Source organism: Cucurbita pepo, chromosome 11 (assembly GCF_057944985.1).
Source record: "Cucurbita pepo subsp. pepo isolate OVF chromosome 11, ASM5794498v1, whole genome shotgun sequence".
NCBI classification, from domain to species: Eukaryota; Viridiplantae; Streptophyta; class Magnoliopsida; order Cucurbitales; family Cucurbitaceae; genus Cucurbita; species Cucurbita pepo.
Window position 1 is genome coordinate 996,900 of NC_141808.1, and position 20,090 is coordinate 1,016,989.

The window sequence follows — 20,090 nt, forward strand, 5'->3', positions numbered from 1 at the left end:
AGAAGCGGCCACATCTACCGCACGCTATATAATGGTTTATAAAATCATTTTCGCTCTAATTTAGTCTCTCGATTTCCCGCCAGACGAATTGGCGCGAATCTGAATCTCGTCTCTTCTAATATTTCTTCTGTTGGGAGAACTAGCCCTAGATCTCTCTCCCGCCTTTTTCTGTCACTGGATTGCCCTGTTTCGCCTTCTGCTCGTTGATCTCCTTCCTCCTCCGTCGTCTGCCAGCCTCGACGCCAGCGATTGAAAGAGTCCTATCACTGGTTAGTCAGTACTTGCTTTTGCTTTTCTGGTACTATTGTTCGAATCGGAGGCGGTCGATTCATTGATCGGATTTGCAAATATTCCCTTTTATTTCGTCAGCCGAATTAGTTTGATGCATTTTTTATTTTGATAATGAGATCTAGACATTTGGACGAAACATTGGACATTAGCTCCGGAAGTTTAATTAGCTGAGTTGTTTAGCATGTTCATTAATTCTTATATTTCAGGCTTTTTGGTTGATCGGAATAGCTTTCTCTAACGTCCACGGATTAATAGGTACAACGTCCTACGGATTGATAGAATGTTCATTCATAACGTCCACTAGATTTAGTTCTCTAATGTCCATGGTTAAGTCGACGTGTTTATTTTAGTGAAAATGAGCTGTCTCCTTTCCGAAAGGAGAACCGTTCAATTGGCCGAGTAGTGTTAATGTCGAGATCTGGATTTAACAATTTAATATATGAGTATAAAGTAAATTATGAATGTGTATTGTGGAGGATTTACTTGGCGATGACTGGTATTTTTCACGCCTTGCTAGTTTCCTGGCTACTGACCTTTGTTTCTGCATAAACGTGTCAATCCTTTTGTTCACCCATAATTTGGGCGACGAGTCACGAGGTCACAAGGTTTTCAACTATATCGGACTTCATTGTACCAATGTTCCTCAATTTCCCATTTTGGAGCAGTCTTATTGAAATTTTCCTTGAAATTGAAGATGAATAAGTTTTTTTGGGCGGTGGACCTACACTATTTTGATCCTCAATTTTCACTTTGTTGTTTAGGGTCATGCTGTCCTGATGAATTTATTGCCACCATTACTTAATAACTATTTTTCACGGCAGGAGAAGCATTATCTCTGTTCAGCGAGGGGAAGAATTATACTTATCGAATGGAATTAAGAAGTTTCAGTCATTTGCATTATATCAATGTCACTAAAGGTGGTGCGATGTCAAAAGTTCTAAACGTCAACTCCCATGGAAAGCCTGCAGTCGTATTTAAGAAGCTTACTGACATATATGAATCTATAGATGACAAGACTCAAGAATCACTTCCAAGACGATGGTCGAGAGAAGGTTTGGAAGAAAATATTCCTGATGAATGTGAGTTTAAGGTGGAAACCCAAGTTCTTTACGCAGAAAGAAAACTATTCAATGATCAGCCCGAAGTTTCTGATTCTGACAATAAAAGTGATACCGATGGGGAACAGAGTGATGTAGAAGTTGATAACATGACTTTAAAGCAGATAATGGAAGGCTGCAAGAAAAGAAAGTTGAGGCAGTCGAGATCCGTTGACTCAAGTAAGGAAAAACTGGGGACATGTTCCAGACGAGAACCAGATCATGCATGCTTGTTATCTGATGAGGATGATAGTGATCTTAATGTAGCTCTTAGCATCTGGAAATCCAAACTTTCTAAATGTAGAAAATTGAAAACCAAATGTGACGAAGGTAGAATATCTACTAGTTCACATTGCGGCCAAACAATTGGAAATTCTGACCCGATCAACAGTGATCAAGATCTCCATCCATCTGGTTCAGATCTACCCGTTCCAGTAGACATTAAAGTTGAAACTCCCGAACCCGATGTGACAGAAATCCAAAGCACAAACTACAAAATTGATGAGTGGTCTCTATTTTGTGATGAAAATATAAACTCGTGTCTGAAACACGGGCCTAATGGAGCTGATGAATCAAGTTTGTATCCCAAGTTGACAACATCTGAGAAAGAAGCTGAATATTGTGTTCTAAACAGTGCATGTCATGAATATTTGGAAGATGATGAACCCAAAACTCTTCAGATGGTAGGGGAATCTAGCAACGAGTGGATGTATGAAGATAACCTGGAGGTACATAAACCCCATTATTCAGATTTTCCTGCATCAGAGAGCCTGGAGGGGCAATGTACCCCAGGTTATATATCCAATTACAGCATGTCAGAAGCTATTTCCTCGACTAAGGAACAGCTCTCTGGCACTTATATTACAAACGAGGTCATATTTCAGAATAATAGTGAAGATATGTCTGAAGCAATTGCCCCGACCGAGGAACAGTGCTGTGACACTTATATTTCACAATGTATACCCTTTACACACGAGGTCATAAGTCTCAATAATCTGAATAGCCTCAAAGTCCAAGAGACGAGTCCTGAAGGTGAAGTATGTTTAACTGAGATCAGTTATAAAGACAAGTTGGCATTTGTTCATGAAAAAGGTATTCCAACAGAATCTAACAGTAATTGTAACTTGCGCCCTGATCATGGAAAAAGTATTTCAACAAATTCTATCAGTGATGGTAACTTTAATCCTGATCAGCATTTGATATCTACTGGCGAATGTCCAGCTACGGAGAGACAACCACAAATGTCTAATTATTATGATTCAGAAAGAAATACTCCACCAGATTTTCATCTTGATGGTTCTTTGGACACGTTTAATCAAACTGAAGAACCCAAACGTCATCCAATAAGGCTGCTGTTAAAGAGAACAGTAAGTTGAATCTAATTTATGTAATATTTGGTTTTAAATTATGCGGAGGTTGTTTATATTATTGTGCTTTCACTTTCAGTCCATTTCTCCAACATCTCAGAAAAGATTGTCGAAGGGTATGAGGTCTATGCAGTTACATGACAAAGAATACAAAAGTAAGTTCCTGAAGTTAAACATCGGTTTAGTAAGTTCCTTAGCACTAATACGTGGGAGGTGGGTTCATTTAATAATATATATATATATATATATATATATATTTTACTTAATTATTTTATTTTAGAATTTATTTTTATAAGCATATGTGAAATCCTAGCGAAATCCTAAAAGTATATTTATGACTTGTCCTATAGTTTGGGAGTAGTTTGTTCACTTTTCGTTTTCATTTTCCTAATTTTTCTCTTTTCATTTTAGCATGTAGTGGCAAACCATATTCCAACCAAATCAAGTACAGGGATGTCTCAGCTGAAGAGCGTGACCAGATGAAGAGAGTGTATTCGGATACGTATCATAAGCAAAAGATAAGGAAATCAAAGAAGAGAAGTCTTCACTCAGCGAGCACCACTGTAGTTCCTCAAGCTAGCATTAGAAGCACTGCTGTCCAAAATTGTTCAGACAGTGCAATTGCATTCACACAAAGGCAGATGCAGGACATAGAATGTCTTGCTCTGAAACTTACCAATCAGTTAACGTCAATGAAAGCAATTGTTGACGACAGACTTCATGTTGAAGGAAACCAAGCTACAAGTTTCAAGTTTAACACGGATGAGGTAACTAAACATATATGGGAACACAACTTAATTGACAGCATGAGTTCTATTACTTTATTGAGAAATTGAATTTTCCATGTTCCCTTACAATATTCATGTTTAACATGCCGATTTCAGATAATTATTGGACGTGATCTTCGGAGAGCTTTCATTATTAATATCCTTTGGCATTAATTAGCATATAGGAACGTGTTTGTAAAGCCTTTAATCATTTACCCCACTTTCCCTTAGTATTTATTACCTAGGATGTACTAAGCTGTAAGTTTCAATCCTGCACGCCAAGTGTTTAACCAAGTCATGCAAGGGCTTTGGCAATTATTTCGGGGAGATTTATTTTTTCACTTCTCGAGGTTTTTGCTGGTGGGGAATCATGTCCAATAAAATTCTTCCTTTAACCTATTGCCAGCTTCTTTTGGGGGATAACTAGGCGAAAGATAAATGGATTAAAGGGTTAATTGGGTGCTGCTTATGTCAATTGAGGACATTGCTCCTTCCTGTAACTTCTTGTTGAACTTTAGACATTTAGCACAGATTGTTGCTTAGATTTTGGTATACCGGCAATTAGCACCTGAACTTCCATGCAACTATTATGTTGTCCCCTCATGTATTATTCTGCACTTTGGCAGGTGCGAACGGCCATTGCAGACGCCACGAAAGCGCAAGCGCAAGCAAGAAAATGGCTTTCCATAATGTCGAGGGATTGCAACCGCTTTTGTAAAATAATGGTTAGTACCTCAGCGTTATCCGATTTTTCTTACAGAAGGAAAGTACTGAATTTTCTTCCCTTAACTGCAGAAAACAACCGAGCATGGTTCAAATGTTTCTTCTCTAACTGCAATTCAGAAGGTGAAGAGGAAGATTACATTTGCTGATGAAGCTGGTGGAAAGCTTTGTGAAGTTAGGTTGATCGAGGACGGCATCAAGTAACTTCGTAAAGCCTATCTACTTGGTTATTTACTTATACTGGATCATTGTTCTCTTGAGATTTTATTTTTTTTTGTAAATTCCCATGTCTCATATAAAATAAAGTGCAGCCAATGGATTCTATTGAGGAAATTAAATCATTTTCATCGTTCCTTTTTCCACATTAAACCAAAATGAGTTTGACCATATTAAAGATAAAAGATCCCAGGTTGAGTTGGAGGGTAAACTTCTTTATTCTTTATAATGGTGTAGAAATATTTTTCTAACAGACTCGTATAATATCTGTTAGTGGTAGGTTTGGACGGTTAAAAATGGTATTGGAGTCAAACATCGAGCTGGTGCGAACGAGGATGATGGACCAAAAGGAGGTAAATTGTGAGATGCTTATTGAAGTGGTAGACAGGTTTTAAAACTTATAGGATTATTATAAAATGGTAGGTAGATTGATAGGCCATCACTTGTTTGAGTGGGAATCGTAGAACAGAAACTCCCAAACCTCGGAAAAAGCTCCAACTATAATCCCATGATACTCCGGCGAGTTCAACGCCAAATAACACTGCAAAAGGTCCTCCAATCCCTTCGCCTCAAAAATCTCCTTCTCCAATATCATCTGTACCATTGACCTCTTGAAATCTTCTTGGGGTTCCTTCGATTTCTTGACCTGCACTAAGCTCTCCCCCATTTTCCATTCCACTTGACTTGGACATGACCCGATTTCGCTTCTCTTCGCCGGCGATCCATCGGAGGAGAAACTAATGGAAGAGTTCAACAATGCCTCTGTTCCTTCGCCTTCCCCTCCCTCGTACCCATACGACTTGTGCTTTGCCAGGAATGCCTTGCTTTGAAGCCCCGTTTTCTTTGATTTCTTCTTCTTCTTCCACTTCTTTCTGGTTATCCAAGAAAAGGGGGAACGCCGATTCTCCTCGCCTGAAATTTCATGCTCTGTTTCGGCTCTGTTTTCTTTCACTTGCATTAGTCCGTTTGCCCGAGCGTATGATTTCAATTTGCAGCTGATGCAGACTGATGTGGACTCTTCTGTTGAAAAATCGGCGAAGAAACCCACTGGCGTTGATGGCGGTGGCGATGGTGGATTGTGGTAACAGCTGTAGCAGGATTTGGGGTTGGCCGGCAATTGCTTCTCGTAGTGGAAATTTTCCGGCGAAGGGGTTATGGGGAAAGTTAAAGGGTGTGGGTGTTTAGGGCGGCAGAATCGGAAAGAGGAGATGAAGAGACGGACTTTGAGCTTGAAGCTTCTGGCCATGGAGAGAAGGGAGGAGGATGGCCGGCGAATTGCTCTGTTTCTCTGTGTATAAATAATTGTGACAAGAGACAGTGGCCGGCCGGCAGCTAAGTTGAGCCAATAGGGTTGTGGTTTGGACCAAATCCCAACTGATGACGAGAGGTTTATTGGTACTTAATTGTGTAGAACTTTTCATATGAAGTGCAGTATAATCGGTCGTAATGGAAACCTCTCTTAGATGAATTTAAAAAACTCTCAGGGGGAATCTAAAAAAGAAAAGCTCAAAGAGAACAATATCGATGAATTTGCGTTGTTATAAATGATATCAAAGTCAACACCGAGTAGTGTGTCAGTGAGGACACTTGGTCACATTACAAATGGTATTAGAACCCGACATCAATGTGTGAGTAAGGACACTAGACTTTTGTTATAAATAGTATCAGAGCAAGATATGATATGCCTGTTATGACTTGGACTCTGATTACTACTGGTAGCAGAGCTAAACTCCAAACTATGACACAGAAGATGTGACACGGAAGAGGGTGACGTGAACAAAATAACCCTAAAGTTTGAATTCTCCCGAGTGTTGCTCTCTTTTAGCAAGTTATATTCCAATAGGTTATAATATTCCAACCAAGTGGGTCCCCTCCTCTAGTCTCCACTCCCTTTTGTGCGCAGGCAAATTGCAGAAGAAGCTCTGTCCATGGCCTTGGCCCCATTCGCACACAGTCACCATTCATGATCCCAATAAAAGCTTGCATTTACATTACGACAAAACCCTCCATTAATTTCTCATCACTCTCCTCTCTTTCTCACTCTCTACTGTTGAAGAAACACGCCCAAAACAACCCCACTTTCTCCCCCAAAAATGAAACCCGACCTTTCACCTACAATGGCCGCACTGAAGAAGGACTCTCCATCAGAAACTGGGGTCTCCTTTTTCCTCTCAAGAAAAGCTCGCTACAAGTTCTGGGTATTGGCCGCCATTCTACTCCTCGCTTTCTGGTCCATGTTCACCGGCTCCGTCTCCCTCAAATGGTCCGCCGGAACTTTCGCCAGATTCTACGACGGCCCCCGCAAGCCGATCTTCGACGATCTTGACATTCTGGTGATCCTTTTAGCTATTTCCACGGTGGGTTCTTGTTTTTACTGTTGTTTTTTTTTTTACTGTTTTAGTGTATTGTTTTGCTGAAAATTAGGAAGTTGAAGAGCGGGAGAGGGATGTCCGGCACATGTGGAATCTGTACTCCCATGGAGGCGGCGGCCGGTTGCCGCGATTCTGGTTGGAGGCTTTTGAAGCGGCGTACGAGGATTTGATCGGCGATGTTCCCGCCGTTCGAGATGCTGCCCTTTTGGAGATCGCTAGGATGTCTCTGCAATCTGTTCATGTCGACCCAATCCCGATCAAATCCAAGGTTAGCCGTCGAGATCAAACATTTTCTTGAACCCTGTCTTGTTTGTGCGACTGTTTCTGATTGAAATTGGTTTCTGAAACCAATGGGTTGGATTCTCTTGGCGATGAAAAGGTTCCTTTCTCTATTTTATTTTATTTTATTTGATTTCAAATGTCATATCAACATTAAAAATACTTTTAAATAATTACTCTATTAATTAGGAAATGGAAAAAGAAATGTAGGACTTCTCGGCAAAACTCGGGATCTTTAAGACTATTCCTATAAACAAGGATAATTAAGTATATTTTAAAATTTTAGGGATAAATTAATCTATTTCTCAAACTTATTTTAAAATTTTTAGGGATCAAATGAATCCATTTCTGAAATTTTATGGATCAAAGATTCTTTTTCTTTTTCTTCCTATGTAATGTGCATTTAATTGTTATAAAAGTGGCACCAACTTTTTTCTCTTTTTTTTTTTTGGCCACATGCAGCCGTAACAACTATACTTATCAAAAGTGGATGTCTCGATCATGCTTGTTCCAAACTCGTTCTTACTTGTTTTTAAGTTAGGTATGCACTTACTAATATTATTGTGTTAATCATGCTTGTTCCAAACTCTTTCTTACTTGTTTTTAAGTTAGGTATGCACTTACTAATATTGTTGTGTTAAAGGTGTATGATTGGGACGGTGTATGATTGGAAAGGTGTATGATCAATAACCAAAATCATATCTAACGGTGCTTCAATCCGAGTTATATGCTATCAAAACAGTTGTTCAACATATTTCATCGCTCTTACTCTCAAACGTGCCTGAGGCTCAAACCTATTGTTCGTGAAGACCAAATTTTACACGGCCAACTCTAAAGTAGAACAAGTATTGTACAATCGTTATTACTGATAGAATGAAATGTAAAACAGTGGTTGTATCCAACACCCAACTCTCAAACCACGGCCTCCGAACACCTCCCTAGTAAGCATGGCACTTTACACAACCCATCACAAGCAGCAGCATTATGCATCGAGTTCCAGGCTCCTACACATCATACATTATCAAATACAGCCTTTTGCTAACACTCAATAGACTAGGCCAGGCTATGAAAATGGAGCAGAACCAGCCCAGCTCACAAATTAAACTATACACTAAAAGAAGTCAAAGAATTGAAGTTGCATGCCTAAGCATCGGAACATTCCATGACCACAGCTGCGCTATGCATAAAAAGAAGACCAACAAAGGAAGCGAAACACAAAGAAGAATAAATTACCTCGGTTAGGTTAAATCCAATCCAGCTCAAAAATGTTTGTGACAGACAGACCCAATAAAACAACAAACCTAAGAAGACAAGACAGACAGTTAATTGTCAAAATCGACGAGCAACAGACAAAAATAGTCACTGCTGCTGCATCTCTATGATGTTTTGGTGGTGGTAATTGAGGTACAAAAAAAAATCCATTTACACAAAGTTGGATGCATTTATTTACATTTGCCTCCAAAGCTGCTCTCTTTCTTTCCTACTAATCTTCAACCGTCTGAATCTCACCCATCATGATTCGGTTACTAACTACATTAAACCCCAAAACTGATGGATTGATCTTCTTTCCTTTCTTTCCTTTCTTCTTTCCTCCTCCACTTTTCGCCGACCCATCTCGGCCAGCAGACACGTCCGGGTCCAGATCCCCCCCACCAGCATTGCCGGAATTCACATCTCGGGAAGCCATTGCAGATACCTTCCTCTCGTTCCGACTTTGGAATGCAATTTCAATAACATCTGCTGGGAGCAACTCCTTGTAATTGAGGAATTGATCGATGAACTCGTGGTCGGGATCATATGATCCAAGATTCTCTATCAAAAGCAGCTCTGCCTCAGATCTTGACTGCTTCAAGCAGAATTCCAGGAAACTCGTGTCTAGAACAGGCAAATAGAGTTCATACTCCATTAATAATAAAAGATAGACATAAAGCATGACAAATAATTTTCAGAAAGAATGACACGTTCAAGTATTTATATGCTTAAAAGGTTGCATTTTTAATCGTGATAGATGCGTTTAATATATAATAAAAGAAAACTGTAACGGATGTTTCTAGTGAAACTCTGGAAAAGCAAGTTAGATGTTTCTAGTGATGCAAACATTAACTACAAAGTTGAAAAGAAAACTGTAAATTAGTTTCGCAATGATCTAGAAGTCTCACAAAATGATACGTAACGGATGTTTATCATCTAAAATAAAAAGGCCTTAGTTCTCTCAAATATTTTGTCATGTCCATGTGCCACTCTGTGAGTGATCTAATACTCCAGTGTGACGAAATCTCATAAATGTCAAATATCAAAAATATCGTGCAAACCATAAGCATCCAATCCTCGTAGGACATTTTTTTTCAAGATAAGAAACGATAATGCATTCACATCCATGCCTCATCGGACATGAATTCATAAGCAAAATGTCTATGTCTATCTTCAACCAGGCAAGAAAAGATACCTTTTGTCCCAATGAGCCTTACACATTCATTCTCACACCAATCACGGAAGCCCATAGCTTCTACAAGGTGAGGAAAAAACTTTATCATTATACATGCCAAAGAAGATTTTGGCAAGAAAAAGGGTAAGAAAAAAGAAAAAAAAAAACCCAAACCCTTCCTAGATACCTTTAGGGGAAAAAAAACCATAAAACACTAACCTGAATGTTTGGTAATTGGATCTTGCTTGCCTTTCTGAGATGATTGTGCAGGCGAGGACGAAAGATGGTCAGCTTTGCCACCAGATGATTTTTGTCGGCTTAACAACCCAGTTGAAGCTACTGCTTTTACAGGGGTGTTCCTATTTCCCCAGTTTCCGTGGCTCCCAGGACGTACATCAACCCTGAAAACAAAAACATTGCTTTATTTCCCTTGAAAACCAGAATCATATAGCAGCAATGGTGGCTACAATGGAAAAAAAAAAAGCTACATTGTTACAAAGTATACACAGATCCCAGAATAGGGGGGTAAAACCATACCGCTGATTCTCTTGCTTTGACTCAATGGGGCCCCAAAATAGGTCATCATCACCTCCATGTTTTGACTGAGTAGGAATATTCTGAAGGGGGGATGATGCAGCCTTCGATGGGGAAGATGCAGAGAGAGACCAGGAAGGAGTAGTAGTGCGGCTGCTACGACCAACCTGAGTAGGCTGAGCCTTTTGGGGAGTAGAGATTTGTTGAGAATGCTGAGCAGCAGAGATTTTTCTTTCCTGCTCCATCTGAATATCCCTCAAAGATGTGGGTTTGGCGACCTTCCCAGAGTCACTGGACCATGCTGGAGCAGGGGCCACATTAGCAACTTCTCCCTTCCACAGAACAAAATCACCAAAAGAAGGCCCAGAAGGAATGGCGGGCATTGCTTCCTTCTCTTGCTGCGTCTGGCGGGAGATTTTCCCCTTCTCAACGGGACTTAAACCAACAGGCACATCAGCAGAAGGGACTGCAGAGGAGGCCTTGGTACCAATACCCTTAGCCTTAGCAGACTTCTTGCGGCTCTTTTTTGTGTCTTTTGCCTCAATAAAATTTTCATCCATAGGTTCTGCTCGCACGGCCATGACCTGAGGAGAAGAAGCAATCTGAACAGTGTCAGAAACACGAACATCACCTGCACCAGACTTTTCCATATCATCTTCAGCCAGCAGATCATGCAATTGGCTCTTTCTACTTCTTGAAGTCAATAAATTTTCATGTTTCTCACTTGATTCTGAATTCACAGAATCTTTATGAATTTCTCTGGAAGCTTTTGGGTCTGAACTGCTGACGATTCCAGCCCAAGGAGTTGATAAACTCATTGTGTTGATAGAAGTTGAAATGTCTGATACAACAGTTTCGGTATGTGCCATTTTCTGCTCTTCCTCCTGAATCTCCAATAAAGACTTTGGCTTGAAATTCGAAGCAATTTTCCAAGCTCTTTGACTAGATTGAGTTTGTGAATTAAGCACAGAATCAAACCCACTTAGTCTGGACTCATCCCTCACTTGAACAGTTTCACCATCGTTCCAGGAATTTACAGCAGAGGCAGAGCTTTGATCTAGCTGACTATCCACAATGGCAATTTTGCCATCCCCATCTCTGATCTTCCGAGGAGAGCAAGCCGTGTCACTTGATTTTCCCACAATATTATCTGACTTCAATTTCAAATCATTTTCTGATTTCCCACTTTTTGATTGCTTTGACTGCTGAATACCAGAATTCTTAGAGTCCTTGGCCTGGTCAGAGGACAGCAACTTTGAAGATTTTTGCTTCTTGGTCTTTTTATCAGAAGATTTTCTAGGTTCTTGTACCTCAACATTTTTCACTTCTGCCTCCAAGGAGGTTTCATCTCTGCTTGCATCCCTTGCCAGCTTTTCCATAGGCATACTAGCTTCTTGAACCTTCACAGCAGGTACACTGTCGGGAACGGAAATTTCAATATTATGAACTGCTGCTGGTGGTATAGCAACTGAGATTTCAGCGTTCTTGAGAGGAAGAGGTTCCACAGTAGCATCAACAGATGCAAAAGATGTGACAGTTGCATCCAGCCTTGGTACATCCTCCGATATTTTTTCCGAAGTTTTAATAATAGTGTGGCTATCAGATGACTTCGGTACAAGATTCACATCCTCGTTTGATTTGCTAGACATCCCAGGCAAAAGTGAGCCCTCGACAACATTAGATCCAGGTATAACATCTTTCGGACGAGTATCATTAAGCTGCTCGGGGATAGCAGCAGTCCAACTCTTCTGCTGCTGAACAACATTTCCAAACATTTGAGGTGGAAGAACAAGGGACGGATCTTCTGAATTAACATTGTAACTGGCTCCTTGGGTAGCTTGCAGAGCCATATTTCCGTAGGTAGTCGCATGATCAGTTAGTACATTTAAGGGCTTTTGTGAACCAATCTGAAACTTCTCTCGTGATAGCTGGACTTGTGATGGATCATTAGATGCATTTCCAATAGGTATAGGAGCGCCGTGCAACTGTCCAAAAGATGGATCGACAAAATGCTGACGTGACTGATGGTCTGATAGAACCTGGGAGAGCAACTGCTGCTGCTGCTGTAATAACTGTTGTTGCTCCTCTTGTTTTTGCTGCTGCTTAAGTAATAAAATTTTGTCCAACAATGACATCTGTTGTGCAGAGAAAGGCACTTGCGAATGCAACTGCAACAGGTGCTGTTGTTGCAATTTACTTATCAGTTGTGGATCTTGAGATAAGCTGGAAGGAAGAAACTTATCTGGAGTTAAGGTAGAATTATCAGTAGCTTGAGCAAGCAAATTTGTCAACGGCGGCTGTGGTTGTAATCTCTGTTGTTGGAAACCAAAAGGTGCCTGCGAAGACAAGTTAAGATCATGGTGCAAGTCAAGTTTACTTTGGAGAGGATCGGGAGCACACTGTGAAGCAAATTTTGACCAGCCAGCAACGTCATTAATGCCAGGAGGTGCTTTGTCAGACAAGCCTTGCAGAATGGCCGACATATCAGCACTTTGAGGATGAGAAGTTTGGCGAGAATGGTCTATTATTGAAGATAAAAGTTTGGCTTGCTGAATTGGATCATCTAGGCCAATATCTGGCTTAGATACCTTGGATGAAGCATCTATACCAGGCCAAAATGCATAAGGATTGGACAAAGACCTTTGCCGCTCAAGTTCCATTCTTTTGGCCAACAGGAAAAGGTTGTTTCCATTGTCTATTCCCAACGAAGGCAAATTATTAGAATTATTTCCAAAATATCCCGGCAAGCCTACACAATAAGCATCACTATCAATTTATATCTCACTACAATATTATAACAAGAATTATAACAACGATGCAAAAGAACTTCAAAGGAAAGCGATATAACAATCTTCTTTATTCACATACAAAAACAGACCTTCAGAAAAGGCACTCTTCTCGAGAGGTGAAGAACCTATATTACCAGACATAAGTGACTCCAGAAATCTGTTTTCAGCTTCAACCGTTGAGCCATGTTTATGCCTTGTCTCATTCCTCAAAGGATCAATCTCATTCAAACCAGTATGAAGCTTTCCCAAGCTACCAATACTAGCGTTACCTAATGTATCTGCGAATTCATTCTGCTTTGGTCCACAAAATCCTGGTGGTGGCTTGGCTTTAGATCGTAAATGAGGCATGGCATCACCAAGTGCTGAAAATGGCAAGTCATTTGGTGCATTTGCCAGACGGACAGGTAAATCTAAGCCAAAATACCCACCCTCAAACCATTGAATAATGTCAGCCCCACTAAATGGGCCCTGAATTGCACCAGAAGGATCAATGTAATGGAATTGCAAATCCTCTGGAGCAGATTGAACAGTTTTCCTTGCTAGTTGTTCCTTGTCCAAAATCCCTGAAAGCTGCCTTCTAAGGATGGATTCATCCCCGGTATGCCATTTGGGATTCTCCTTCGGATAAGATGGAGTGGCTGAGTTACTTCCCCACCCATCATTAAGATTCTTTGAAGACTGTAGACCCTTGTCAGGAGTTCCTGAGTTGATATTATTAGGATTGTCTCTCCAATCAGGTAAGGATGTATTCAGGAGTTGCTCAAGTGATGAGGCATCCCATGTACGGCCGTGTTGAACATTGGTACCCCCCTTAACACTAGATTCCCTACAGACAGGCCCCTCATCTGCTTTTCTCATAGCATTGTCATCTTCTCTGAAAGCTGCACAATACGACCATTGTACAAACATCTTCAGAGATAAATGAGAAAACAGTCCATGCAGAAAATTGAATTTTGACAAACAAGGGTAGCTTTCCATAACTGGAAAAGATATACCCGCAAAAACCAACAAAATTTAAAAACCAGAAGCAACACAGCTTTTCATTAATTTCTAAGAAAGAACAAAAAAGGTAGGTCCCAAAAAGAGTTAAGAAAATCCTCTCCAACTAAGATCTTTGTGGTAAAATAGAGCCTTAACTAAGATAAATTAAAATAACACTAAAAACATTTCTACCCACATCAATCAGACAACAGGTAGCAACAGTAACATTCCAAACCTTTTATACCCTCCAGGTAAGGTGTTACTTACCTTCAGATTTGAAGGTGCTACTAGCATGTGCCAGGGGCCTATGATATGGCAACTGCCTCTCGGTAGTGACCTCTGAATAGTTTGTGTGACCAGGTTTAGTGGTGCTATCATCCTTATCATCATTGCAATCATCAAAGCCATGAGGTAAATCCTCTCTACTGCCTGCTCAAACAAACAGGGTCCAAGGTAGTGAATTCCCCACTACTTATTCAAATTCGATCAAAAAACCAAGCACCAAAATAAATAAAAAATAAGGGGAAGCATTTTGAACCTAGGGAAGGTGAAACACCAAGTTTTGTTCGTCTAGTCTGCATAAATTCTGATGAGTTTCGACCATCCTTTGACACCTGAGGTGCACCACTACTGACAATTTCCCCTTTATCAATCCCCTTCAAGAAAGTCTAAAAAAGAAAGAAAAAAAAGTTGTCATTCGAACAGCTAGAATGAATACTTAACATGACAGTAGATAGCAGTATTTTACCATTTCTTCAGTAGTTGGCACACAAAGAGCAAGAGGCTCCAACGGTTCATCCAGTGTAAGAGTAGGCACGGGCACAAATCCATCTTTTAAAGTTTGCTGTGATGTCAGACTGGTAGTCCTGAAAACATCAAGCAACTTTGTCCTGCTATATTTGTAGTAGTAAGGCTCTCTTCCAGATTTCTCAGAGGAAGCTCCGAGAGAATGTGGAGATGAATAAATACTATTGGGAGGATTTACACCAGAACTGATGATTCCACGACCTAAAGAGAAGGTAGGAGGTGTGTTGTCTGCACGTCCACGATGGGAAAATGCAGGAACTTGTTTGATTGGAGTTTGGGTTTGGTGATGAGGGGGTTCTCCCTTACCTCGACCCTGAGAGGAACTAGACCTCCATGGGCGATAATGATCTCCATCCCTGTCATTTTTCCCATAATTGGACACATGAGAGAAATTTTTGTCAAGGTGCAAATCACCATCTCTTCCAGAGTCCACCCGCTTCTCACGAAAGCCTTCAGTTTCCTTATCATCAGGGCCCCAACGTGTGTTCCATTTGCTCTCACGTCGTTGATCATAATGAACATTATCCCGATTGCTTGAATCAGACCAGCGTTCCGATGGGCCTCGGCGAGATTCTCTAAAGACTCTTGTGGATGAGTCTTCATTCCAACGATCCATCTTACGACCATCACCTATCTCTTTCTCACCATCCCTCCAACGATCCTTACGCACTGAAGAACTATTTTCTCTTTCCTCGTCATGCCAACGGTCACGCCTACCAATTTCAGAATCAGTCAAGGATGGCCTAAAAATTTCTTTTTTCTTTTGTATTTCATTCATATCCTCAGAATTCTCTGATCCCTTCATCGTGTCCATGCGGTTTCCATAAACAGGTTGATGACTGAAATGGTTTTCCTGCACATAAAAATTTAATGAGAACCAGAAAAACCATCAGGAATTATAGGGAATGGATCTACAGTTAACATATTATGACTGACTAAAAGTGGATTCACTATATAACTTAAAACTCAAATGTCCCTCTGCAGTTAAATATCACAAACATATGGTGGTAAAGATAAACTGTAAGGTCTGAGTTCAGATTACACACCCCAGTTCCCATTCCATGCTTACTCTCCCCTGGTTTAGGCAGAAGCCACTGTGGTGAAAGAGGAATTGGATTTTCAGACCCCTGAACATCTGCATAAAAATATTAAAAATAAGTAACCCTGCAACATTATGTCCGTAAATAGAAATAGTCGAGACATTTAATGTTTAAAAATTATAAATATTTGAACTTCAAATTAACCCAAGGACCACGCCATGCTGCTACAATGCAATAGAAATAACTGTATATATAAATCACTTCCTCAAATTCCATTACTGCAGGCACATGTATCAACAGTTCATATTTAAGTTACTACTCACCCTTTGTCGTACTCCGGCTGTGAAACTATAATTGAAAACCATTCAAATAGAATGATATGTAACACCATCCAAATAGATACATTTTAAAAATAAGTTCACCGCACCAAAAAAGAACCACAGTCGAAAAACTTTAGAGAAGAGAAAAAGAAAATCATCAAAAATTCACGAGAGAAGCTTTTACTGACTGCAAAACATCATTTGTAAACCTCGGTTAAGACACTTATTAAACCTGAACTGACAATCATTAGAGCTTCAATATGAAATCCTTACAGATGATTAAGTTTCAGAATTCTACAGACCATCAGAAAAAAAAATTAAAATTAAATTCATGTCGAAGAACGCCAATATTAACATTCAGTCGAGCGTTTAACTGTTCCAACAGGTATTGGTAGCACAGGACACATAAATTCTCAGATCCTTCAGAAAACGTGCACCAACAGGAGTGTCGATTCGCAAAAAGAAAGCAAGTTCTCGTGTGAAAACCAAGTGGTTAATATTAACTCAAATTCTGTGCTTGTCGTGAATTGTCAAATAGCTTTAAAAAGGTAGAACCTTCCAACATCAATGAACAAATAAAAATGACTCGAGCAAAGCTCCGAGACCAGCATTTCATTTACATCAAAAGGAAAAAAAAAGGAATAAAAAGTATAGAGAGGAAATGGCCAAGAGCCACATTAGCCAATCCTCGAAATTAACAACGACCAATAACACTCAAACTCGTTTGTTTATTCGCCAACAAAGCAATAAGAAAACCCACGAGCCAAATTAAGAATAGAACCGAAAAAATCGAAACCCCATTTTCGAAATACCCGAAAAAACCCTAACTCCAAGAGCGATAACCATCAGCGCTGCCAGACGAGTACCACACCCACAAAACACGATTAAACCGAAAACATCCAGACATATAAAAACCCTCAGCTAGGTTAAGCTAAACAGTACAAAACCCCAAGAATGACGATCAAAAAAGGGATGGAAAAAAATAGTGTCTAAGCTTAGAGTAAAGTAGAGAGGGAGAGAGAGAAATACCATTGGCAGCATGGAGCGGACTGGAGACAGAGAGATTGGGGCGAGAGCCAAAGTCGAAGCGGCCGGCCATGGATGATCTCGGAGAGAGTTGCAGATAGATAAAGAGAGAGCGCGGGATAGATAGAACAAAGAAAACCCTTTTTCTTATGCTTCGGTGATGATTGCGCTTAGGACGATGTGAGAGTCGAAAAATGAGGTTACGGTGAGAATATATAAAACGCGATAGAAAACAGATAAACAGAGACATTTCATAACGGCGTTAGGTTAAGACGAAACGACACGTCGTCTCATTACTGTTTAATTTTTCTTCTTACGATCGTGTCCTTCTCATTGTCCGTGGAGGAGCCTGACTGCACTAAGTCCATATAGATAGTATGAGTTTGTGAGTCCAAATAAGACCAAGATGACGCGTACGTTACGATGGTCGAATAACATTACGACAAATGAAATAAACACGTCTAAGAAAATCGAGCGAACAACCTTAAGTTTCATTCAATTATTCAACATATTATCGTGATGTGGGGACGAGCATGGCCTATATGCATTGATGTGAGCGATAGAGTATGAGTTTGTAAGTCTAAACAAGGTTGGTGCACAAAGGTCGCGCCCATTCATAGAGACGACTGCGGGGACTTGGACAGCTAACACCGTGGTACCCCGTATATTTTGAGTCATTTTCAATATTCTAGGCATAGACATGATTTTTGTGAATGGTCATACGGTGCCCGATTGACACTAAACTTGGTGAGCATTCATATTTCATATGGACGGACTTGACTCCCGAACCGCAGGCCCAAATTCCTTCCATAATCCCGACTTTCAAGGTTAAGGCTCGGGACCGTATCCGACCCTTCAACAAGTCTATATTTGTCTCTCTTGTCTATTCGATGTCTCTATCTTGCTTATGTCTCAACTTGTCTTCAATGGGCACTCTGTGTGGTATGTTAGATGATGCACCATTCACCTCGGTCGCATCATGGCACTCGTCTAGGCCATCGCGTGGTTGAATGAGCGCCACTCGAGGGTCGTCGCTTCTCTTGTGCCAACATGAGAGTCACAGCCAACTCTCTTCTTAATTTAGACATGCTCATTCCACTCATCTTATGGTTTGCTCTCTCACAATAAAATATTAGTTTTTTTTCTCTCTCAAGCATCTTTTACTTAACATATTACTGTGACGTGTTAATTAGATAAGTATCAAATAAGTATGGGATGCGAACTTTTAAAATTCGTAATTCAAAATGGATTTGATTTTATTTTTATTTTTTATTATTTTTCTTTTTGTAAAGAAATAAGATAAAGCTAAAAACGTCCTCTAGGCAAAAGAAGATCGTTCGGCCCAATGTGAATCAAGTAGCGGCCCAAATCATTAGACCATTAATCCAGGCCCATTTAAAGGCCCAAACCACCCATTTCCCTATCCAGTACCAGCCCCAGGGGTCCACAAGAAAACCAGAAAATCAAACCAATCGCCGAATAAATGGTCGGTTCGGTTTAGGGAAAATCGAACCGAACTGTGACAATCCTTAAGAAGGCAAGAGCCCTTTTATTCTTAGCTCCGCCGCTGTATTCGCCATTTTTTTCTTTCCGCTCCTCGTCGGTCTCAGCACTCGTTCTTCGCCATTCACCATCGGACTCCTCGACAGGCAGTCGCACTCCTCGCCGTGCCGCCCCTTCGTCGTCGAAGCACCTGCAAGCAGCTTCTCCTCGCTGCAGCAGCTAAGACCATCGTTCGTTACTTCTCCTCGCCGCGCCGGTAGTTCGTCGTTCGCCACTAGTCCGTTGCAGAGCCACTCCTCGCCGTCGCCCGTAGCTTATCCTCATTCGCCAAGTCTCCTCTGCAAAAGGAAAGTTAAAAATTCTTTAAATCTAAAATCGAACCGGTCGGGTCGGTTCACTCGGGGTTGGGTCCAAACGAGCGAACCGAATTGAAGTTCTCCCTTGGGCCTTGCTAGAACGTCACCGTACGATGTCAATAGGTTATCGTGCAGTGAAATGGAGGGAAAATTTGGCGCCATTACCGACGATGCACTCTAGTCTTCCTCTATTTAAAGCCGTTTCGCCTTCTTCTAACCCCACACAGACCTGCGTCAATTTCAGGTTCAATTCTCATTTCTCCCGAACCCTAACAATGGCGCAGAACTGCCCCTCAGAAGACAATGTAACGTTGCGGTCGCCCAAGGTACCAAAGCTTGCTCATGAGAGCGGTGAGTCTGAAAGATTTAGCTATTCATCGACGCTTCTCAGAGTAAAGAAACTGTCCGATAATGCCGTGTTGCCATCGCGAGCCTCCGCTCTCTCCGCTGGTTACGATCTCTCCAGGTGACTTATCTGTGATTCTGTTTATGTCCATGAACTAGTGCAGGAAGTTTCGGTTCTTGACGTTTACCGTTATCATGTATGATAATATAGTGCAAAAGATACGATTATCCCTTCTCGAGGAAGAGGCTTGGTTCCGACTGATTTGAGCATCGCGATTCCGGACGGAACTTACGCTCGAATTGGTACTTCTAAATCTAATCTAAGTACGCACCATCTTACATCTTTCTTGCAATCTTGGACTGATACTGAAGTCTTTTCGCTATTTTGCAGCACCGCGTTCGGGTTTGGCTTTGAAGCATGCGATCGATGTTGGTGCGGGTGTGATAGATGCTGATTACAGAGGCCCCCTGGCAGTAATATTGTTCAATCACTCTGATGCGGATTTCGAGGTGAAAATGGGCGACAGAATCGCTCAACTGATTCTTGAGAAAATTGTGACGCCGGAGGTGCTGGAGGTCGAGGATTTGGATTCCACTCTCCGAGGTGAATCTGGCTTCGGCTCTACAGGTGTTTGAGAAATCTCTAACTGCTTAGAAATGGCGGATTTGCAGTTCTTTTTCCCATTTTGCATCGTTTATCGTTGAATACATGATCATCAGACAACGAAAAAGAACTTTCTTCTGTATCTTGCTACTGAAATAAACGAATTACCAAATTTACATCTATTTGCAACTACTAGATGAGATGCCTGCTTAGAAATGGCGGATTTGCAATCAAGAAGTCCTATAGCA

The 20,090-nt window shown here is 40.8% G+C and overlaps 5 protein-coding genes across 12 annotated transcripts; 3 read left to right on the forward strand and 2 right to left on the reverse strand.

The window, feature by feature from the left end:
• The first annotated feature begins 64 nt into the window (after positions 1-64).
• Positions 65-4,583, forward strand: LOC111804698 (uncharacterized). The gene is made up of 6 exons (XM_023689452.2): positions 65-269; positions 1,113-2,755; positions 2,835-2,910; positions 3,167-3,522; positions 4,149-4,247; positions 4,318-4,583. Exons 2-6 carry the CDS (start codon positions 1,160-1,162, stop codon positions 4,447-4,449), a joined length of 2,259 nt encoding a protein of 752 aa, XP_023545220.2. The 5' UTR covers positions 65-269; positions 1,113-1,159; the 3' UTR covers positions 4,450-4,583.
• Positions 4,584-4,850: 267 nt separating this feature from the next.
• LOC111805471 (uncharacterized) lies at positions 4,851-6,124 on the reverse strand. Its single transcript, XM_023690576.2, has one exon. It carries the CDS (start codon positions 5,705-5,707, stop codon positions 4,901-4,903), a length of 807 nt encoding a protein of 268 aa, XP_023546344.2. The 5' UTR covers positions 5,708-6,124; the 3' UTR covers positions 4,851-4,900.
• A 190-nt stretch (positions 6,125-6,314) lies between these two features.
• On the forward strand, positions 6,315-8,014 carry LOC111805922 (uncharacterized). 7 transcript variants are annotated; one of them, XR_002816717.2, is made up of 4 exons: positions 6,315-6,818; positions 6,886-7,101; positions 7,575-7,724; positions 7,756-8,014. XR_002816717.2 is itself a non-coding variant. In XM_023691218.2 (3 exons), exons 1-3 carry the CDS (start codon positions 6,555-6,557, stop codon positions 7,777-7,779), a joined length of 504 nt encoding a protein of 167 aa, XP_023546986.2. In that variant the 5' UTR covers positions 6,315-6,554; the 3' UTR covers positions 7,780-8,014. The 7 variants fall into 7 exon arrangements, 4 of the variants coding, with proteins under 4 accessions (XP_023546986.2, XP_023546988.2, XP_023546985.2 ...); XR_002816718.2 differs by having other exon boundaries at positions 7,575-7,653; XM_023691218.2 differs by lacking the exon at positions 7,575-7,724.
• Positions 8,015-8,316: 302 nt separating this feature from the next.
• LOC111805921 (protein ESSENTIAL FOR POTEXVIRUS ACCUMULATION 1) lies at positions 8,317-17,213 on the reverse strand. Its single transcript, XM_023691215.2, has 10 exons — positions 17,038-17,213; positions 15,695-15,783; positions 14,590-15,501; positions 14,380-14,509; positions 14,109-14,270; positions 12,950-13,741; positions 10,075-12,820; positions 9,757-9,938; positions 9,559-9,618; positions 8,317-8,987 (listed from the first exon to the last, which is right to left on the reverse strand). Exons 1-10 carry the CDS (start codon positions 17,105-17,107, stop codon positions 8,596-8,598), a joined length of 5,535 nt encoding a protein of 1,844 aa, XP_023546983.2. The 5' UTR covers positions 17,108-17,213; the 3' UTR covers positions 8,317-8,595.
• Positions 17,214-18,867: 1,654 nt separating this feature from the next.
• Positions 18,868-20,024, forward strand: DUT1 (DUTP-PYROPHOSPHATASE-LIKE 1). 2 transcript variants are annotated; one of them, XM_087128395.1, is made up of 3 exons: positions 18,868-19,359; positions 19,450-19,562; positions 19,630-20,024. In XM_087128395.1, the coding sequence occupies exons 1-3, from the start codon at positions 19,007-19,009 to the stop codon at positions 19,872-19,874; spliced, it is 711 nt and encodes a 236-aa protein (XP_086984521.1). In that variant the 5' UTR covers positions 18,868-19,006; the 3' UTR covers positions 19,875-20,024. The 2 variants fall into 2 exon arrangements, with proteins under 2 accessions (XP_086984521.1, XP_023546399.2); XM_023690631.2 differs by having other exon boundaries at positions 19,100-19,359; positions 19,450-19,541.
• The last annotated feature ends 66 nt before the right edge of the window (positions 20,025-20,090 follow it).